Source organism: Xiphias gladius, chromosome 2, assembly GCF_016859285.1.
Source record: "Xiphias gladius isolate SHS-SW01 ecotype Sanya breed wild chromosome 2, ASM1685928v1, whole genome shotgun sequence".
In the NCBI taxonomy this organism is placed as follows: Eukaryota; Metazoa; Chordata; class Actinopteri; order Istiophoriformes; family Xiphiidae; genus Xiphias; species Xiphias gladius.
Genome location: NC_053401.1, coordinates 6,671,999 through 6,693,103, shown reverse-complemented (window position 1 = coordinate 6,693,103; position 21,105 = coordinate 6,671,999). Strand labels below are relative to the sequence as shown.

General features: G+C 38.8%; 4 protein-coding genes across 4 annotated transcripts; 1 reads left to right on the top strand and 3 right to left on the bottom strand.

Annotated features, from left to right (window-relative positions):
- Positions 1-487: 487 nt before the first annotated feature.
- Positions 488-7,965, bottom strand: usp18 (ubiquitin specific peptidase 18). Its single transcript, XM_040144089.1, has 10 exons — positions 6,574-7,965; positions 5,740-5,836; positions 5,326-5,468; positions 5,160-5,239; positions 4,941-5,075; positions 4,185-4,280; positions 3,953-4,114; positions 3,750-3,881; positions 3,462-3,505; positions 488-1,945 (listed from the first exon to the last, which is right to left on the bottom strand). The coding sequence occupies exons 1-10, from the start codon at positions 6,629-6,631 to the stop codon at positions 1,873-1,875; spliced, it is 1,020 nt and encodes a 339-aa protein (XP_040000023.1). The 5' UTR covers positions 6,632-7,965; the 3' UTR covers positions 488-1,872.
- Positions 7,966-8,010: 45 nt separating this feature from the next.
- On the bottom strand, positions 8,011-9,901 carry pex26 (peroxisomal biogenesis factor 26). The gene is made up of 5 exons (XM_040144103.1): positions 9,780-9,901; positions 9,554-9,694; positions 8,486-8,811; positions 8,244-8,384; positions 8,011-8,137 (listed from the first exon to the last, which is right to left on the bottom strand). The coding sequence occupies exons 1-5, from the start codon at positions 9,899-9,901 to the stop codon at positions 8,025-8,027; spliced, it is 843 nt and encodes a 280-aa protein (XP_040000037.1). The 3' UTR covers positions 8,011-8,024.
- Positions 9,902-10,172: 271 nt separating this feature from the next.
- llph (LLP homolog, long-term synaptic facilitation factor) lies at positions 10,173-12,329 on the top strand. The gene is made up of 3 exons (XM_040144113.1): positions 10,173-10,303; positions 11,234-11,462; positions 11,838-12,329. Exons 2-3 carry the CDS (start codon positions 11,246-11,248, stop codon positions 11,996-11,998), a joined length of 378 nt encoding a protein of 125 aa, XP_040000047.1. The 5' UTR covers positions 10,173-10,303; positions 11,234-11,245; the 3' UTR covers positions 11,999-12,329.
- On the bottom strand, positions 12,059-20,975 carry hcls1 (hematopoietic cell-specific Lyn substrate 1). The gene is made up of 16 exons (XM_040144076.1): positions 20,344-20,975; positions 19,414-19,497; positions 19,229-19,302; positions 17,218-17,341; positions 16,949-17,059; positions 16,420-16,474; positions 16,196-16,306; positions 15,998-16,108; positions 15,797-15,907; positions 15,657-15,712; positions 14,627-14,696; positions 14,338-14,486; positions 14,095-14,244; positions 13,479-13,635; positions 13,333-13,401; positions 12,059-13,240 (listed from the first exon to the last, which is right to left on the bottom strand). Exons 2-16 carry the CDS (start codon positions 19,495-19,497, stop codon positions 13,104-13,106), a joined length of 1,569 nt encoding a protein of 522 aa, XP_040000010.1. The 5' UTR covers positions 20,344-20,975; the 3' UTR covers positions 12,059-13,103.
- Positions 20,976-21,105: the final 130 nt, after the last annotated feature.

Genomic DNA, 21,105 nt, shown 5'->3' with positions numbered 1-21,105 from the left:
TACTTTAAGTATCTTTGGATACTAATATTTCTGTACTTCTGTACTACTGAAACCTGCAGTAACCGATTTTTTTGGCTACTTGAGGGCAGTAGAATCAAGCTGTGAACGCAGCACTTATATATTTTCACCTTTTATCTTTTATGTAAGCAAACATTTGCTTATTTACAAAGTGAACAGATCAATGTTAGCATTAATTTAGAGTATTTCTTGCTACTTGGCGAATTTAAGTCCATTATCCTATTCTATTCTTACTCTTCCTTTTAGCTCTGTTTTTGGTCTCTACCAATTCCTGAGGGAAATATCTGGCTCATTAGCTGTTAAATGCTACACTTTGACCACTAGCTAACGTTTATTGCTAAGTTTGTCTTCAGTTTGGTACTGGACAGATAATATTGTGATAAATTTTTTAAATTTCTAAACTAAAAACAGCTGCCTGCTGTGGCCAAAAAAACAAAGCTATAAGGGCAGTAGGAGCGAATCAAAACAATAAAGAAGAAACCAGAAAACCAAAACTATGAGCTGTAAGATGCTAAAAATCTTTGTAGAGTTGAAGGGCACTGCAGAGTTGGATGATTATTCTCTGTGGGTTTATCACTAAGAGCCACCCCTTTCACATTACACGTAGTCATTTGATGCATTAATAAAAAAAAAATTTCATTATAGCTGCTTTAAGTGAATTATCTGCGTACCTTCATGACTGGTAACAGACAATATCAATGAACAATATGGCTTGTAAATCCATCCAAGTACCCAATGTTGTTAACATTTGTTATTATGTAAAAAAAAAATGCAAATTTCCTCTCAGTATATGTTAAGTCTTTATTATTATGACTTTTTCCATTGTCACCTTCTAACTTGCACTAGTCAGAGGAAAAGATTCAATCTCATTTCACAAATCCAAGGCAAAACACCTATTATATCTGTGACAGTGACTCAAGTCTAGACACATAATGCAAATATCTTGCCCTAGTCTTTGGTCTGAATGTACACGGAAGATACCCCTATGCAGAAAGCTGCGCCTGTGCCTCATGGTAGCGAGATGACTAAGCATGAGGCCTGCTGCCTGTGGCACTGTGCAGACATGTTCCATTCTGTCAGAGCTCTGCAGCAAATAGGCACCATTTCACACGGTCCCCCGACTCTTGGCCAAGTGAGTGGGAACTTTAGAGACTCTGCTGACAGCCTATACTGAGCACTCAAGCTCTGTGGCTACAACTGCAACATTTAACCTCCTTTCATTGTAAGATGGTCTCCTCAATGCATTCTAAAAACAAATACATTCAGAACACAAGTGAATACATTCTGAGCTCAGGTGGTGGGAGATGTGCAGGTGTTGGCTCAAAGTGAGATGATGAAAGAATTATTTTTTTGTTGTTGACGTTTTTGGCAGTCCAAATGAGAAAAAAATGACTTCATTGTTCTTCATGAGTGACTCATATATTATACAGCAGTGTCAGGAAAATGAACACTGAGTCCCATTGCAGGTATTTCCCCCCTAACAGTGAATATCCAAGCTAAGCATTCTCCTCAAACCAACCCCCCAGTATCACTGAGCCTGTCACATTGTGTGTGGTCTGAGAGTGGAAAACCCTTCAGTGTTTTGAGTCTTGAATGCCACCTACTGTTGTTGGGCAGAAATTACTGTGCTGCTGTAAAGTATACATACTAAATCTCTATGAACTCAATGAGGTCAGAAAAAAAATTACATATAAAACCTTTCCCCATGAACAATAAAATCAAAAATTGCAATAAAATATTTCAAGAAAACAAGTGTTTAAATTCCTTAAATTCTTATGGTTTCCATGTTGATCCTGTATTGCACCTTGTCCCCAGATTAATTAATTCATTCATTAAATTCATTCATCCATACGCTCAGCCAGATAAATCAGGTTGTTGTCCCTCCTCCTTTGAACCTCTTCTGTACATTAACATGTATGCCGTGTTTCTGTAAAAATAAGACAGAAATGTACCAAACAAAGTTATGCCTCTTGGAGTAGGGACAGGAGAAGGATAAAAGAAACGTATTAATACATTTCAATACAATAAACAGTCATAAAGAGGGAAAATGTAACTACCAGGTGTTAGGCAAAAAGCTGTTTGTTGCTGAGAGACAGACAACAAGACAGACAAGATGGATTTCCTCGTTTAAAAGTTCAAACGTATGACAGGCCTCATTGCAAAACACAGTCACCTTTGGTCTTTAATCTTCACTGGGGCACAGACAATAAGGCTTTGTCTTAAGATCCAAGGCTGTTTGCGTAAGTAGGAAGATAAAAGCTCCATGATATCAACGGAAGTCAAGCATTTAGGGCTATGAATGTTATTAATAAAAATCTTAAATTTAACTCCAAAATTCAGCTGGAGGGCAATAGATGAAAAATACTGATATAACTCTTAAGTCTGTGTGGTAAATATGAAGCTGGAGCCAGGAGAGGGTTAGCTTAGCTTAGCATAAATACGGAAACGCCTAAAGATGGAAACGCCTAGCCAGGCTATGTCTAAGGTTAAAAAAGAACTTCCCTACCACCACCACCTCTAAAGCTCACTAATTAACACATTATATCTTGTTTGTTTAATCCTAAAATAAGATAAGCTACATGTCTCCAGCTTCCATTTGAATGGACAGATATGAGAGTGGTATCAAACTTCTCACCTAACTTTTGGCAATAAAGCAAGTGTAATTCCTAAAATGTCAAAGTTCTAAGAGCAGAATCAAATTTCCGGTAGCTGCTTCAGTGTAGACTGCCACCTCACCTAAGTTTTTGTTTAATTAGAGAACTATTTTAAGTGGTGACAATTTCAAATTTGTCATCATTAGGCTGAAGATTGAGAAAAAAAATTGTGAAAATTGTAATTTTTGATGTTTCCAGATCACCTGTAAGAAAGACTAGAAATATAATCAATGTAACATTAGATCTATAAACTGTGACCAAATAGGAGCATGTAGTTGTGAAATAATTGGTGAACCAGAATAGAGCCCTGAGGCATTCCACAGTGAAAGTAAACCAGGTAGAAGGAAGAAATACCCATATTAGCTAGTTTAGCTCCCATAAAATATCATAAAGACCTATGTTTGTTTTGTTTGTTTAATCTATACAAACACTGGAGTGTAAAAATGTATCTTTTTTGCACTTTGAAATATAACATGTTAATTAGTGAGCTTTAGAGGTGCTGGTAGATGATTTTGTCACCTTTGGAAAGAGCCAGGGCTAGCTGTTTCCCTGTTTCCAGTCTTTATGATAAATTAGGGATAATTGGCTGGGGTAGTAACTTCATGTTTAGCGTACAGATACCTGAGTGGTATCAATCTAACCCTAACCTTCAGCAAGAGAGTGAAAAAGTACATTTCCCAGGAAGTTGAACTACTCCGTTAAGAGGACTCCATAACTTTCTCTTTCACTGTTATCAAAAGAGCCTATTCAAGACAGAGCAGACATATAAATTGATGTTGAGCAATTTACTTGTAACATTTTCCATATGTTTTCTGGACTTCTTTCCAGGAGGCCTGTGTGTTGGAATGAAAAGCCAAAATTAATCACAAATTTGCATAACATGTGATTAGAGTAATACAAAAATCATCAAACAAGTAAGAGTAAAAGCTATATTCCACTGTCGACCATAGAGGTTTAGGTAGCAAACTTAAGACATGAATTCAGATTATTTTTCAGAAAATTTATTGTCTTCAGCAAGTAGAAAAGCCAAAAATAAATTGCATTAAAGTGAGAAAAATACTGTCTTATTGGACAAACCTGCTGTATGTGGCTGTCATCTGCATAGTACCAGTGCTGGTTCACCCTGTGACGAACGTAGGCACTATAATGCCCACACATTGCATAACCGGAGTGCACTGCCACTGCATACAAAGTGTACTTGCACTCATCCTGGAAGAACAAATAAACTTTTAGAAGGCAAAAAATACAATATCAAGATACTAGATACGAAATACAAGTACCTGGACAAAGTCTGTGGAGAATGCATCTTTAACAATCCCAGAGAAGTCAAAGGTTTCTGGAAAGGTAACCATGCAATCAAGCTTTCGGGTGTCACCACGGATATTTCGAAACCGTTTCAGGTGCACGCACAAGATACGAGGCAAAGAGAGCAGTTTGAAACCCTGAAAGAGAAATGAAATGACTAAGTTGTGTTACTTAATATTTTTGGGTGGCATTTAAAACAAGCCTCACCTGTTTAGATGGAGTCTTGATTCCACATTGTGCACAAAAGCAGCAATTTATGCCCCTTAGCTCCTGGTCCTCCAAGAAGGAGGATATGCAGCCTTCCTGAAAAGATTCATGTTAGAAATACTTGTACATTGTAATCCAGGAAAATTTAGACTAATATTTTGACATTCTGGGAAAAAAGTTTTTGTGCTTAGTTAGATTAAAACATTGAGATCACTCTCACATCTGTAAGGTAACTTTTGTAATGGCAGCAAACGGCAGGCTAGCTTAGCTTAGCATCAATACCGGAATTGGCTAGCCTGGCTCTGTCAATAGGTTAAAAAAAAAAAAAAAAAAAACACCTGCCAGCACCTCTAAAAGTCCACAGTTAAACATGTTATATCTCGTGTGTTTAATCTGAAAGAAAAAAAAAAAGTGTAAAAATAAGTAGTGGTTTTGCAGTGGGATATGTGCAGGACGATTTTTGGACTGGAAGGAGTGACTTTGTGAGTCCTGTCCCCATATAACCACAAATTGTTTTTTTTTTTTTTTTTTTACACTTTTGTTTTTGTATGGATTAAACAACCGAGATACATTTTAATGAGTGAACGCTAGAGGTGCTGGTGGGGCGATTTTGTTACCTTACAGTCTAAACTAAGCTAACTGGCTGCTGTCTGTAGCATCATATTTAGCCTACAGACATGACCGTGGTATCAATCTTCTTATCTAATTTTTGGCAAAAATGTCGTTTAAAACTATTCACAGAAAAAAAAACTGCACCAGAGAGTTGTGATCTTCCTTTATATGTAGATGCAGGCTGAGGAGGTAGCTGGTCTGAGTCTGGACAGAGGAGCACTCTAAACACTGCAGGTGCGTCTCCACGGAAATCTTGTACAGATTCTGGATTTCAAGGGCCTGCCAGAGAAAACAAAGCCAAGCAAATATAGACGATGCAATTACAGATGAAAAATAAAGAGTACAAATGATTACAAAACCAACCAGTGCTTTGTCATCCATCTGCTGTTGCATGAGGTTCAGGATGGTGAGGAACACCTCATCCGCATCGTGCTGCCTACTAACTGCAAAACAACATTTTCATTGTCACGAGTTGTGAAATACACAACACCAGTATGAGACATTGACTTTGTAAGTCTGTGGTACTTACGTCGAACGCAGTTTCTGTCCAGACAGTGGAGGAAGTCTTGATGGGGAACATGCTCAAGAAGGTCGCTCCTCATGGCTGCAAGAACTCTCTTTAACTGTAGAGGGACATTATGGCTGCCTGCTCTCACACCTGCGGCTTCCCACCTTTTGCAATTTATAAACCATCATTATTCTTTTTTTTTTTTTTTTAACCCCTAAGAAAAGCAGCCTTGGTTTCAGATTGACACCTGTGCATTTTTGAAATATTCTACAGGGTTTCATGAGGCCAAGGTTTCATATTATTCTCTCAACGTAAATGTGGGAAGTAACATACAATATCCACTTTTTTTTCTTTTTACACATTAAAAGCATTGTTGACCACTTTGTTGTTGAGGTATTACTGCCTTATAGGTCAGGAATATATCAATTTTCTTACCTTTCTAGCAGGTCTCCTACTTCCCAGGTAGCAGAGAGGGTCTGCAGTACAGTGTTGACACAGCAGGACAGATGGTAGTTGGTGAGGCCTCTTATTCCTGGTACAGACCATTGAAAAAAGTTTAAATAACACTTTTTATCTTCTGTCTGTGGTACCTTGAACCAAGCGTTATCCATGGCTGGGTCTAGCCACCATCAGGTGTCCACCTAGAAGGCCCAGAATGCCAGTGGATGAGCGCCAGGTTTAATGCACACACATCAGTCAGTAGCCTAGTTTGGTCTCTGTGTCAATGGTACACACATGACGGGTTTACTGGCTGTGATGGGAAAAAATAATTCTGTTAAATGTATTATTAGACCATGGGTCAAAAAACCACAAGTTACAGGTTTGGGTTCTTTGAGATTAAACACTCAGGGGAGCATGAAGATCTTAATCCGGATGTAAATGTTATAACGTGTTATTACCCGTTGGGGACCAGGTACACCTGGTCTCTAAAGAATGTCAGACAGCAAAATAAGTTAAACAATTTTTTCTCTGATTCCCCAAATGAAATAATATCTAAAAGGTGAGTATTAGTTTAACTCTCCATCCCTCTTGAGACCAACCCTGCACAGGCTACAGTTAAATACACTTAAGTCACCTATAATAATAATAATTGAATTGATACCTCTTTGACACGGTGTCAAAAACACATTTCAAAGTTCCAATACAGGAGTATGCAGTGCAAAGCAGGGCTATTGTGTTACACTGTACGGGTGTCTCTCTCTCTCTATATATATATATATATTTATATATCTGGTAACATTTAAATCAAGCTGAGTACAGTCCGTTTACCCCATCGGAGGTCCCTTGCGCGGCACTTGGAAAGGAGCCCAGAGATCCCTGCAGCCATAAGGGCAGAAGTCACTCCTCACTGCGTCCGGCGACCAGCTTCAGTTTAGTGTGAGGACAGGCGTCCAGCGTTTTGGTGGATTTCACAGAAGTCGCCTGGTCGCGTTGGCCTCGCATCGGCAGCTTCACCGGATCGCTTTCGTTTTACAGGTTTCGGTTCGCGGCGTCGCTTCGCTTTGCTGGAATCGAAACTTAAAAAAGTTGCCATGCGCAGAATATGAATAATAATAATAATAACTAAAAAAACCCCAGTAATACTAACACAAAACTAACGGTAAATAACATTCGGCTTCATCAGCCTTTTGTAACATTTACTCAATTTATTTCATTTCAAATGGTAATATCAATAAGACCTACTGTGTCTAAAGGCTATTAAATTGTGTTTTTCAAGTTCAGGTTCCTCATCTCAACTGTTGTTAAAATGCAGTTAAAACTTTATACTGTTAAATCTAAATAGCTGTTCTGTTGTCATACCACCATTATTCTGGTTAAACTAGATTTTTTTTCAATCAACCATTTTTACACTATAATGACTGATATCATTTCAATTTTTGTCATGATGTTTGTATAGTATCTTAAAATGTATGGCTGCATTGGAAATACATGCACAAATTGAGCCTGCACATATGGAGATCTCCACATTTGGTATGTATGCCAATTCAATGAATACATTTTAGTGTCAAACGGCTAAATGAAAAGCTGATGAAAGTTTTCCCATTTACCTTTTTCAATTGTTGACTACAGTCCTTTAAGAATAACTCTCAAAAACCATAAAACACTAAATTAACTTGAAATTTTCATATATTCATTGCATGTATTTGCGTTGTTCCTTGTAATGGTATATCAACTGACATTATTTTACCTCTCTTGCATTAACCATCTCATCACATTGGATTTGTTTATCCTTAATTATTCCTTTGCTACATTGTTATCAGTCTGTGTTATATGTGAAGTAGGAGTTGTGGCTGTCTTGGCCAAGACACTCCTGTGAAATCTCAGTCAATCATTTTCCCGGTTAAATAAAGTTATTATGATGATGAAGTGGGTGTTGCCTTAAGATGCAAAATCTGGTCCTGCAACCTTAAGGATGTGTTGCTGAGGACCTGAGGTGCATTTATGAGAAAAGCTTAGTGATGTGCACTGAAAAAACACAGGCGCAAGATCACCCTCTCACAGTCTGTGGAGCATCTTGATGGCATCGAAGGTCTGTGGTTTCTAACTCAAAAAAGAACAATTATTGCTGGCAATGTTCTTGTTTGTTTGTTAATAAAAGTGATGATTTTCACAGGTATGATGACACTTGTAGCCATGTTCTCTTACAAGCAAAAAAAAAAAAAAAAAACAACAAAAAAAAATCGAAACAATGGACGAAATGTAAACTGGTTTTCAGTCTTTTATAATCCTTTGCTCTGAGTGAGACCCTGAGAGTACGGTGTAAACATGGCACCCCACATCTGTTTAAGCAGTTCAAGAAGTTTGGAAATCCACATGAATGAAGACGGGAGAGCTGCGGGAAAAGAACAGGAAGAAACACCAATTAATTCCTACTCAAAGGTTTTATACTTAACCAAGCCTGGTGATGGAAGTGAGATACAAATAGCATTTTGTCCAACCTGGATCCATTCGAGCAAAGAGCATGTAGAGAAGGACAGCTGTCAGAAAGATTCTCTGGAGAGGGAATGAGCCAGAGCTGGTCACCAATAGTTTTCTGTATAAAAAACGGAGCATGGCTCCAAGTTTATGGATTACAGCACCTGCAGGACACAAATACACTCAGAAAATAGGTCTGCGTTCACTTGTACTTATATGATTTAGTAAAATGCATCTAATCAGGAACTGAACTACAATTTGTGACCTTTAGTTGAGACAGTATGTGCAGAGATCGCAGAGCTTGGGCTGCAACCGGGATTTAGAGGCGGTTCTCGATTCTGTCGCTCTTTTTCTACGACAACATCCAGCGCTGTCTGTCTCTGGTCTCCCGTGAACGCACTGCATCCGACCTCGCCGACGATCAACGCCCGGGCCTCCTCCGTGTGTCCGAGAGGCACGAGGATGTGCAGCAAGTACAGCTCTGCGACTGTCCCGAACCCTGATACTCTGCTGTTGGACGGGCAGTGTAACCAAACTCTGGCTGCGTCCTGCATCACAGCAGGCTCACCCACCTTAGAGTAAAGAAGTATGCTGCCAATATGAGAGAGAGAGTCAATTCAATATGTATTTTAGAGCTAAAATGATTAGTCAGTTAAGCGATGAGTCCATCAACAAAAAAATAATTGGCAACTTCTTTTGGTGGTTGTTAATTTTTTCAGTCATTTTTAAAGCAAAAATTTATTGTCTGCTTTTCTTGTCATATATGACAGTAAATTCAGTATCTTTCGGTTTTGGACTGTTAGTCAGATTAAAGAAAAAGAAAACTGAAGACACCACCCTTCCTTTAATTTTATAAATTGTAATTCAGTTTTATTCTTTGTTTAATAAATGAAATTCAAGAATAAGACATGGAAAACAAATAAATAATCCAAATATCTGCAGTATGTACTGGTTGTTGGCCTGTCTTGTCAGACCTTTCCTCAGATTCCTTACTTAGAAATGCCACTAATGTTTTTTTTTTTTTTACAATCTATGCAACTTTTGAATAGTTTTTCATTTAATCCATTACCTGTTTAGTAAATAAAACAGCAGAAAAAAAGTGAAAACTCATCAAGGTGACATCTTTAAATTACTTGTTTTGCCTGTCCAATGGTCTAAAATCTAAAGATACTCAATTTGCATTGATAAAGACACTCAGTTAAACATCACTTTAACAGGGTCAATTTTTGCTTGATAACTCACTTCAACAATCAATTGGTTACACAAGTTTGTTGTTAAAGCCTTTTTCGTTGAACGGATGGATAAATGGACCTACTGTTTGAGCTCCACTCACCACATCTGTATTATTTTTGCTGGTATTTTCTCCTGGTGCTCGTACTGCTGAAGGACCCAGGAGAGGACACCTTGCCACTGATTCAGCTCAGCCAGGGCTTGAATCCCCAAGATGCAGAAACCAGCTTTGAACTCTCCACACCTGAGGAGACAAAACACGGAAACTTACAGTTATACTGACGCCCGGGCCGCAGGGAGCATCCAAGGTGCGAGCCTAAGACTTTCACCTGTTGTCCTCCGACTCCGTGCTGGCGAGACTCTGCAGACCTCTGTCGCATGTGTCAAAGGCTGCCTGGAAATCTTTGTGGACCATCATTTGCTCTGCAGCCGATTCCAACATGCTGAACATTTGTGTGAGAAGCAGAAGAGAGCGGAGGGCTGCAGACCGAGCCGCTACTAATTTAAGAGAAAAAAGGCCGATACAACTAACTTTTTACAACGCCAAGAGATGCAGCTTCACGATTAGCGCCTTAGTTTATAGCTGGGAGCCAAATGAACCCCTGAGGAGGGTTCAGTTGTACATTATATTCTTGTTAACGTTTTGTTTACAACCCGAGATCCCCCGAGCTTCCGCGATTGAGACTGCTACCCAATCAGACGTCGTGGTCTTCATAGTAACTGAAGTGGCCAATCATGTCGCAGCTTCTTCCATAACGCGTCATGCGCGTTTTTTTCCTCATCTTGTAAACACGTGTACGCCGCAGTGTGTCTGGAAATCTAAAAACCCTAAATTAAACTACGTTTTCGCAGCGTAAGTGACACTCACTGATTTTACATGATGGCATAGTGCTAACATAGTTTAGCACGTCGAATGAGCTAACATTAGCTTTAAAGTGTATGTTTTGTTGCGAAGTGTTCTACAGTAGAAGCCTGGATAGCTAACTAGCTAGCAAACTTAACTCAGCTTGCTGCGGTATAAATGAACTCCAATTGTTGTAGTGGCTGTAGCTAACCAATATCTAGTCATGCCACGTTACTACAAATTAATGACAATGTGTAACGTTAACCTTATATTCCGTTTGATATGCGGACAAATACGTCAAGTAAATCGTGAGCAGGATCATTCTTTTAAATGAAGTAACTACTACTAAACTATTTTGTGTTCAGAGTTATCCCTGTTAAGCAATAACGGTGAATTAAACCTGGTTTGTGAAACTTGGACTGTTTGGACAGTCACTTGATTACTGTATATGTCCTGTGAGACATATTTTCCCACATCATTCTACTCTAGAACAACAACTGAAACATCAGCGTGATTGGTTCCCAACTTCTCCGTTTGTTTTTTTTAAGAATACCTTGCCAAAAGACTGCTTGAAGCTTAGCCAGCTAATAATGAATATCATGCGTTAGCCTTATAAATAGAAATGAAATGTCGATTTTTTTTTTCTTACAGGCGTTTTTCTGGTCTCTCAGGAATATCATGTTGAGGGTATTATCATCAAAGACAAAGTGAGGGAGAGTATTAAAGAAAGCATAATCTGCCCATACTTCTTGAGTGTTAGGGATCCAGTGAACTGGCATTTTAAATATCTCACATGAATGTCATTTATCTTAATGAAGAAAGTAAATTAAGCGTAGAGCCCTAGAGAGCTGCCTCTACCTTTTACCTTAAGCCATGCACAAATAACTTTACTGTCTATATAAAGTTCTAACGTCATGACTGACGTGTTGTTTCTTACAGAAGCTCCTAAAAATGGCAAAAAGCCTGCGAAGCAAATGGAAGCGGAAGATGCGCGCAGAGAAGAGGAAGAAAAATGCCCCCAAGGAGCTGGCGCGTCTGAAACAAGCCCTGAATCTGGATAAGAAAGGAGAAGCTGCCATGACTGACGTGCAGGATATCGCCACTGTGGTGCCTGCTGACAAGATCAAGAAGCAGACGGATGTTGAAATGGCAGAGGTAGAGGGTCACGGTGAGTGACTGCTTGAGCACAACATGCTAAAGCTGTGGCTTTTTATAGGGTCTGTAATAAAAGGTGATCCCCCCCCCACTGATTTCTGTAGATCTGCCTTTTAGGGACAGATTGCCAGACTGGGTTAACATTTTGTATTATTCTTGGCTTCTTGAGAAGCTGACACACAAAGCTCCAAATAGTTAAAAGAGCACAGTTACTTACATCAAACAACGCAGCATTTGACAGCCATCTGTACCGCTACTTCTGTTGGTCCATTTGACAGGGACTGCCTCTAACAGTATGATTGTAAGTAAATGATATTACCGTTTTGGAGCAAGGGCCTATTAATCAAAACCTCTTCTATTTAGCAAATCTTTTCCTTTTGTGTTACAGATGGGAAGATGGACATGGAGGTCAAGCGCAACAAGAAAACCCTGTTGGATGATAATGGACAGTACCCTGTGTGGATGAGCCAGCGGCAGGCCAAGAAACTGAAAGGCAAACGGATGGCAAAGAAAGGCAGCCAGGGCAAGAAGAAGGGTATCGCCTGGTGAACCAGAGGAAACAAAAAGACCTTCGCTTTGCTTTAAAGACTTTTGACGCAGAAACACAGGATCATTTCATGTATTTATTTATACATGATAACTGCCACTTTCTACTGTTGGATCTCATTCAGTGCAGTGGATTACACGACTCATGGTTGTGCCACAGAGCATGTTATTGTAAAGTATGTCACCGAAGGAACATGTTGGTTCGTATGGAACGGCAGCTGCATCTTAATGTTAGGACAAGTTTAAGAAAATCAGACTTGTGCAAAATACGTCTGCCTTTAGCTTGTCTTAATACATCATAGCACTGCAGGTGATTGTCATATATTCTCTACTACAATTTACATCTTTTCATATTCTGATAAAAAATTATTCTCAGATTCATGGCTTGCATTGTTCACTATATATATATATAATATATATATATTTTTTTTTTTCTAACATTTAAGACTGGGCAATATGTTTAAAATTAGTATTACTGGCCTCGTGGCTCAGCTTCGGGGGAGACTGGGGATATTTGTTGCATATCCCCCATTTTTCCCCTCATTTCGTCTTATCTCTCTCATCAGAATCTCTAAATTAATGTGGAATATTTTTCCAATTTTGCTGCATATACCATGATGTAGAACGGATACGCAAAATCATTATTGAATCAGCCGTGTTGTAGATAAAATGCTTCTCACGTGTATAACCACCCCCCCCCCAGTTTTAACCAAACTTTGTTTCGAGTCACATATGATCACAATTACATTCAATTCCAGTGAAAGGTGATAATGATAATAGATAGTAATAAAGGATGTTGCCATACAAACAACACAAAGAATCCTGCCTATAGAATAATTTATTGACTCCAATGAGTTTATTGCAGACACAAGATGTATTTTCTTGCCATTAAAATAGATTTGGTGGTCATACTACCCCAATAAACTCACTGCCGCAGACCCTAAGCGAGATTTACAGTAAGGATTGAAATCAGCTGATTGGAAACCTTTTTGGCACAGGTTTGCTGTGATTTATTATCTCTATAGAGTGCTAAATTCCCTCTATTGAACAACCTAAGAAACCTGGGATTGTTTAAGTGAAGCTTGAAACAACTGCGTGAGCTTGTCGCTCACTGCATCAGCTGAACGTAAGCAGCCGGGAACAGACCAATGCGTCCGTGACACTGTCCCTTCCACCAGCCTTCATCGATCATCTCTATGTTGGTGATCACGTCATCTGGGTTGAAGGAGATCTCATCATCCGCCTCTGTTGGAAAGGACACCATAGGATTTGTCCTTGCAAGTGTGGAAATGAAATGTGTGAATGTGAAAATACGAAGTTTTGAAGAAGTGTCATACCTCCCTGATAGTCGTAAATTGCTACTGCCTCCTGGCCACACGTCAGGTCTTCGTAGTCGTATTCCTCACCTGTAAAAGAAAACTGAAATTAACAGGTGTTTCGTATGTGAAAACGACTTTTACCTGCAGCTGACTCTGACACAGACCTGTCAGCGGAGGAGCAGGTGGTTCAGCAAGTTCCTCATACTCTGCTTCATCCTCCTCCACCTCTGCTGACCTGTCAGGTAGCAGGGGGGCATCCGGTTCGAGGAAATCATCTGAGCGTGGAGGCAGGGCCGGGGGTTCTTCATACTCAGGTTCATCCTGGAAACATCACAGAATGTTTGATATCATGATCTCAAATCCTGGAAATGACATAAGACTTCAGAATAAGTCCCAGTCCCAGTTTGTGGCTCTCGTGTATTACCATTACATGTGAGTCAGAGCTAAGTATCTGTTTTTCTGAACCTTTTTCTAGAATCCTCTCTCTCTTCTAACCATCTGGATTGAGACATAAGATGGGTTCTGTATGACATCCTTTAGCTTTTTGATTATTAACAAAAAATGTTTGAACCTTAAGATTTATGTCTTCAGTCAGCAGCAATGGGCTTGGGGGTCAGTGCGACAGGTAAGGGAGTGAAGTCAAAAAGAATTGAGAGATGGACTAACACATTTGATGACGATAAGAAAAATATAGCATATCACAAGCGTTATCCTTTAAACATGAATAAAATTAATCTATTATTTGTTACACCTATGTTTGATTGAATCAGAGTATCTTACTTCTGGCTCTGGCTCTGGCTCTGGGTCTGGCTCTGGTGTTTCTTGGATCTCTGGCATGTGGTGGTGTATTTCTGGTGGTGGCATGTCATACTCTGGATCTTCATCTGGAACAGGGGGTGGACAAACTTCCTCCTCTCTGCTGCTCTGTTCCTACAGGAAACACACCGAAACACAGAATCATTGATATGCAAATTGACTATTAGTTAGTTTTTCCCTCTTTACATCTCAAGTGCATGTTTTTACCTGCTGTCTGCGTTTGGCCTCCTCTCGCTCTCTCTTCTCTCTGGCCTGTCTCCTCGCTCTCTCTTCTTCTACTTTCTTCCTGTTTTCTTCGTCTGAAGCCTTGGCCATGCTCTCAAAACGTGCCTTCAGTTTTCCTGCACCTGCACTTGCTACATAAAAGAGATAGACATTAATATGTATACATTGCATTAGCAGTGACCCTCGCCCTGTTTACAATTGTTTGAACATAGAAACAATTCAACACTTGTGGATTTAATGGGGTTGATTAGAGGGAAAAAAATGAACATACAGGCCTCAAACGGTTGTGTTTTTTCATAAGCAGAGGTAGGGGAGTCCATTTCTGAGAAGCCGGCTGCACTCTAGAGGAAGATGTACTCATTTAGAAAAGTCAATTATTCACTTTTTTTTCAGTCTTTCCATCCAATTAGAGCTGAAATGACTAGTCAATTAGTTGGTAAATCAAATGGCAGATATAATTAAAACAATTAGTATAATCTATTAGTCGTTTTTTAAATAGAAAGACATGCTCCTTGTCTCTGTTTTTGTATTATCCTATACAGCAAATTTAGTCTGGCCGACAGTGAGCGCCCACACAGTCCACTTTCACTTGGCCACTCATAGACACAACAAAGAAAAATGGCCCCATTGGTGGGCTTTGGTTGCTAGAGCAGGAACACGTATGGGCCATTAACAGCCTTATCTTAGCCCATTATAATACACAGCTGGCCCTAAGTTGGTCCTACACAGGGCCAGATAAGGTTAAGCAATCGTACGAGATATAAGCCTGACTGAAACGTCTGCCAAGCCACGGAAACAACTTCTTTACGCAAATATTTTATCACAAATCCAATGTATATATCAATATTATTCTTACAATTGAAAATGTAAATCCTTATATTACTTAATGGCTCAAATTTCAGGTTTACAAGGTAAGGTCACTAAAAGAGGCTAGAAACGTCATAAAAATTCTGTAAAATAAAGATTTTTCCAAAACTACCACACACTACCAAAAAACGAGGTACTAACTTAAGAATAAAATTGCGTCCTTTTCTATGTAAAATCAATCAACAATCAAAATTAATGTCAATATTATGTAATTTAGCTTTGTCATTAATGTAATATCAGCATTCCTGCCAGTAAGTTTATTTATTATTTGAATCAGAGCCCTCTTCCAATTTTCCCAATTTAAAATTGGGCTCTAGGAAATTGTAATGGAAATTTCCTGCTGTTTAATTACCGTTTACAGAATAACTAATCAATTAACCCTTGCAGATTGATCAATAATGAAAATAATGAGTAGCTGCAGCCCTAATACTGACCTTATCCATGCGATCTTTCTGCACTCCATAGCGACCACCAAAACCTGCTGAATAATCTACACAGAAAAAAATTTGTTCAGTCAAATGCACTATAAGTCCTCTGATATTTTATTATTATACATATGTGAGTGTTGTCTCACCTTTTTGTGACTGATGTTTCTCCGTCTCACCCTTATAATCATAGCCCAAGGCTGCTTTATCTACTTTCTCCTTCTCAACGCCAAACTTCCCTCCGAATCCTTTTGAATAATCTGATGAAAATGGATAAGAGAACAGAATAAAGCAGTTAGATGTGAGGCAAAAAGGTGCCAAAACATATAAGTGCTACAACTAAAACTCGCCTTTTTGTGACTGATGCTTCTCAGTTTCTCCTTTATAGTCGTACCCCAAAGCTGCTTTGTCCACTTTCTCTGTCTCCACCCCGTACCTTCCTCCAAATCCCTTAGCATAGTCTGGTGAAAATAAGATGCAAAAGCAAAAATAAAGCAAATTTCAAGCACATTGTGTCAAAACTGACAAGTGCCACAGCTTAAACTCACCTTTTTGCGACTGGTGCTTCTCTGTCTCACTTTTGTAGTCGTACCCCAAAGCGGCCTTGTCGACTTTTTCCTTCTCCACCCCGTACTTTCCTCCAAACCCCTTAGAATAATCTACAGCCATAAAGGATTGTCAGGAAAATCTTGAATGAGAGATCCAACCTTCTTTTAAGTAACAACTTCTAAATGGAGAATACTGTATATTAGAATCTAGACAGTTGACCTACCTTTCTGAGATGCATGTTGCTGCACTTCCCCTTTGTATTCAAAGCCCATGGCAGACTGCACAGATAACACAGAGATTGCATTTAATAGCAATGATAGATAATAATAATCTTAATCTCTATAGCACCTTTCATAAATAAAATGCAGCTCAAAATACTTTACATCATATTGCATTAAAGATTTAGAAAAATAAATCATAAGGTGGCAAACAGTAAAATACAAATGAACAGGGCAGAATTATACATTTTAAGATTTTTTTCTATACTTACTTGTTTTAACTGTATATTAATGCTGTAGTGTGTGATGATGTAAGACAGACTATAGAGGACGAAGCAGTACTAAATCATTCAGAGCTTTGTAGGCAAGTGATAAAATTTTAAAATAGATTCTAAAAGAGACAGAGAGTCAATGCAAAGATGATGAAATAGGTGTGGTGTGCTCTCTTTTTTGTTTTGTTTTTGTCATATCTCTAAATTTCACCAACTGCTTTAAGGACTAAGAGTGTGCAAAAGAGCCCACTTGTCTTCTAACCTTATCCACACGGTCTTTCTGAATACCAAATTTCCCGCCAAACCCTCGTGCCGCATCTTTCTGGGAAGAGTGCTGCTCGACCTGTGCCACGTAGTTGTGACCCACAGCCACCTGGATAGAAGAGACACATTCGTGAGCAATTTCAACCCACAGCATATGGTTTATATAAGCAGTGGATGCAGAATAAAGTAAAAAATAGATCAAATCTAGCAGGACATAAGAGGAGCATATCACCATATTTTGATTGTCAGAAAGTACGGTTTGTTAACCTTGTCCATTCGGTCCTTCTCCACTCCAAACTTCCCTCCATATCCGTAGGATGCTTTGGGAATGTGCTCTTTCTCCTTCACCTGCTCATGCTCCACAGCCACCTTGCTTCTGAGCTCTGCAACACTGGCAGGTCATACAGGGGTCAAACATACTGGCATCGCACAGAAGTCCACACCAGTGCACATGCTGATAGTGATATTTGTCCTTAGAAACTTGGACTATTCATCAGTATTACTGCAAGTACTCTTACTTTAAAGGACAGAATAAGTGAAAGTGTGAACATTTAAACATAGTTGCTGATCCTGATTTGAAAAAATGAAAATAAAGACATACAAAGGCAGAAGAGACAGCTGGGTCATAAGCCTGCTTTTTTTTCATACTAGGTACATACTAGGTAAATACTATGTATCACTTATCTATATCTCTTCAGCAGAGTTAATTATGCATTCCAATGACTAACAATGATGACTGACAATATGGTGAAGCAAGCATGGCAGTCAGTTATTCAGACATTCATACAGTACTCTTTGAATTTGAAGCTTTATCAGGATTATTAAGTAAAATTTTGGGGGTAAATGTTCACATAGCTGCATTCATTAACGGAATTTCTCACTAACAATGTATGAAAAATATTCATCTCGAGCAATTAGAAGAGATGCGTGAAGTACTCAAAGAGATGTCAAAACTGAGTCTGTGAATTGTCATCCCAGGTAGTAATATCTAGTAGTAGTTCCAGTATCGAGCTGAATTACTCATAGTATAAGTGAAGATGCTGCTAATGATTATCCTCATCATTAAGTAATCTTTTGCTGTTTTTTCAATTAACTGATTATCTATAAAAATCACATAAAAACTGCAAAAAAAAAAAAAAAAAAAAACTATCGTAGCTTCCCAAAGCCGATTCAAGGTCAGCCTCCAAGTGCCTTGTTTTTCTGACCAACAGTCTAAAATCTAATCACACTCAATATAAAATGTTACAAAACAGAAAAAAACAGCAAATTGTCTGTTTTAGAATCTTAATCCAACAATGTTTGCTATTTTGGCTTTTTTTATTTTTTGCCACAAGTTATTATTTGTCAATATTGTCATGGTGCATCAGAGATGTAACTTTCTGTACAACTTTTCTCCTTTCTTATAATTTACAACACAGTAACCGGTACCCCGCGGTTTCATTCATGTGTATGCATAGTACAGCGAGACCGATAAAGCGCTAGATATTAGCTTATCAAAGATTTATCAGTGTACATGTTGGCCAATAAGTAACAAGAAATTGCAGAACAGAAATGCCAAAATTGGTTTGAACTAGTTTACAAACAGTGTCACCTTTACAGTTTTTCCACCAGAGAGCACTAACAAGTGTGTTTTTACACTGTAAAATGTCCTGCTCTGCATTTATCTTGGTCGGCATAGTTTAAAAAAAAAACAACTCTGAGGGATCTATATCAAGATCGTTTTATGTTATGAGTTTATGTTACAAAAAAATTGCTATTGGCTGATTTATCACTATCTATTTATCACTAGATTTTTTTAACTCTCAACACACAAATAACAGTATCATCCTCTATATCCTCTCTCTGTATGTAGACTTTTATTTTACTAGGTATAATGAGCATCATTAAGAGCCACCAAGAGTTCTTCTTATTAATGGCTTTTAACCAATGCATAAAGCATTAGTAAACAAGTTATTAAGTGTGAATAACGCCCTTAGTTAAACTTTGTAAAGGCTGACTTATTAGAAAGTGGAACCAGAATGAGTGAACAATACCTTTTTCTTAAATTCAGCACTACTGCCTGAATTTATGGTGTCACAATGTCAGCAGTGGTTTAAATCTCACTGTCAAAGTTTCATTATCATATATTACCCATATTAGGAGACACTAGCTGCCTGACAGCCTGTGCTCTGCTCTCACTTCCTCTTCCTGTTGCTACGACGCACCCACTCTGACCTGCATTTCTCTCCATCTGCAACGCAGTAATTTATTTCCAGCGACAGGTTCAGCATCTTCTCACCTGATGTGTTCTTTACGTCCCGAGCCCTCGATGGTCTTGGCTCCCCACCGCTGCTCCTGCTCTGAAACGTCATTCTGAAGCACAAAGTACAGACTGAAAATGACCCATGAAATCCAAACAGGAGGAAGGTTGAGTCAGGGTTTTTTTTTTTTTTTTGCACCAAACAAACATTTTCCCCAAAGTACCTCAAAGTCAGGGTCTGTCTCCCAGTCGTCCCCCTCTGCAGCCACCTTCATGTTCACATTGTGGCCCACGACTGACTTCCACATCTGGGGGAAATAAAACCATATAAGCCACATAAGATGGCCACATTAAAGACAGTAAATTTAGAGTGATCAATGGCCTGTTAACGTGCTCATACCTGCATGTATGCAAAACTGTCATACTGTAGGCATAGACTATTTATTATGATGACTGAAAAAAACTACAGCACAACCACAATCTCTGACCACCATTTGCTGAAGTCCCAAAAAGGAAGTTAAGATATTTTCAACATGAAGCTTCATTTCCCCTTAATGAAACTAACTTTAGGGCCTCATGTTGTAAAAACCACACTAAAACTCCAAAGAAACAGTATCGTAACGACAGAGTATTTGAAATAATTATATTATCTTATATGCTTAAAATCCTATGTAGCATACTGAAAATAACATTACACCTTGAGGGCGGCTTAGCATATATTGAGGATTTATGCTAGGCTATTTATTGTCACTTTATTTTTTACTATTATTTTCTGTTTTATCACATTTTTCTAGCATAGGCGGTAGTTGTATGCTAGTAAATGTAGCAGTGGTAATATTGGACATAATATTGTTAATACTGGACATACAGTGCAGGTGCACATTAAGTTACAAAAGCTATCTAATGTTAGCCCTACCAGACTTAATGTATTATTTCAGCATTTTTGATGTTATCCAAGTCTGTTGCGTCTGTGCATACAATTTCGGTAATTTGGCACTAACGGTTAACAGTACACTAACAGGTTGGACTCCGTCTCACTAGACCTACTTCTTCAGTAAGAGTGAAAATTTAACAAATAAAAAAAGCACATAAAGACCTGCCAGTGGGTTCGTTTGAAGAAAAAACAACAACAACAACAACAACGACGACGTTACCTTTCACTTGTCAGCGCAGTTTATTCGTGTTCGGGTCGATATTACAACCACAAAGTGCTCTTGAAGTTTTTCCACAGACGCTGTTGCACTTTGATGGGCGCCAAGTGGACGAGCATCCGGCTCGCGTGAACGCGCGTTGATGTAAATAGTAAAGCAATTGTCGTCCCTGTCTGCGCCATGATGTTACTCATGACTGGTAACGGCGTTGCCATTGCCGTAGTATTAAAAATGTATTTAAAGACGTAAAAAAGAAGAGACATTTAAAAAGAAAGAAATGCTGCATTCAAGCGCTCTCGGGAAATTCCAAGAATAGGCACCCAGGAGAGGCTACAGGAGCTGCTACTACTACTTTAGATAAAAAAACACACTGACTTTTATGGGCTGTCATTTGTAGTTACAGTTTCCCTACTTAAAAGTTGTTTTGTTTTTTTAATGAGCAGAACTTAAAATGAAGAAAAAGGCTGTGATTTGGCCAGTTGCAGTGTAGTTGCAACACTTGGGGGCAGACTCACACAGCTTCAACACGATGACCGACAGTAATACGAAAAACCTGGGAAAGATCTGAGAGCACTCGGGGTCCAGAACCGTGATGACTAAACAAGAAATTCATAGTCGAAAATTTAGTCTGTGTCGTTGTAAGGAAAGCATTTTAAAATAGGCTTTTTTTTGTTAACATTCAGATGTGAACAAGGCTCAAAAAGTCTGTCAAATGATTTGGACACATAACTAAAAATATTGACGAGACCTGATTCTAGTGGGTTC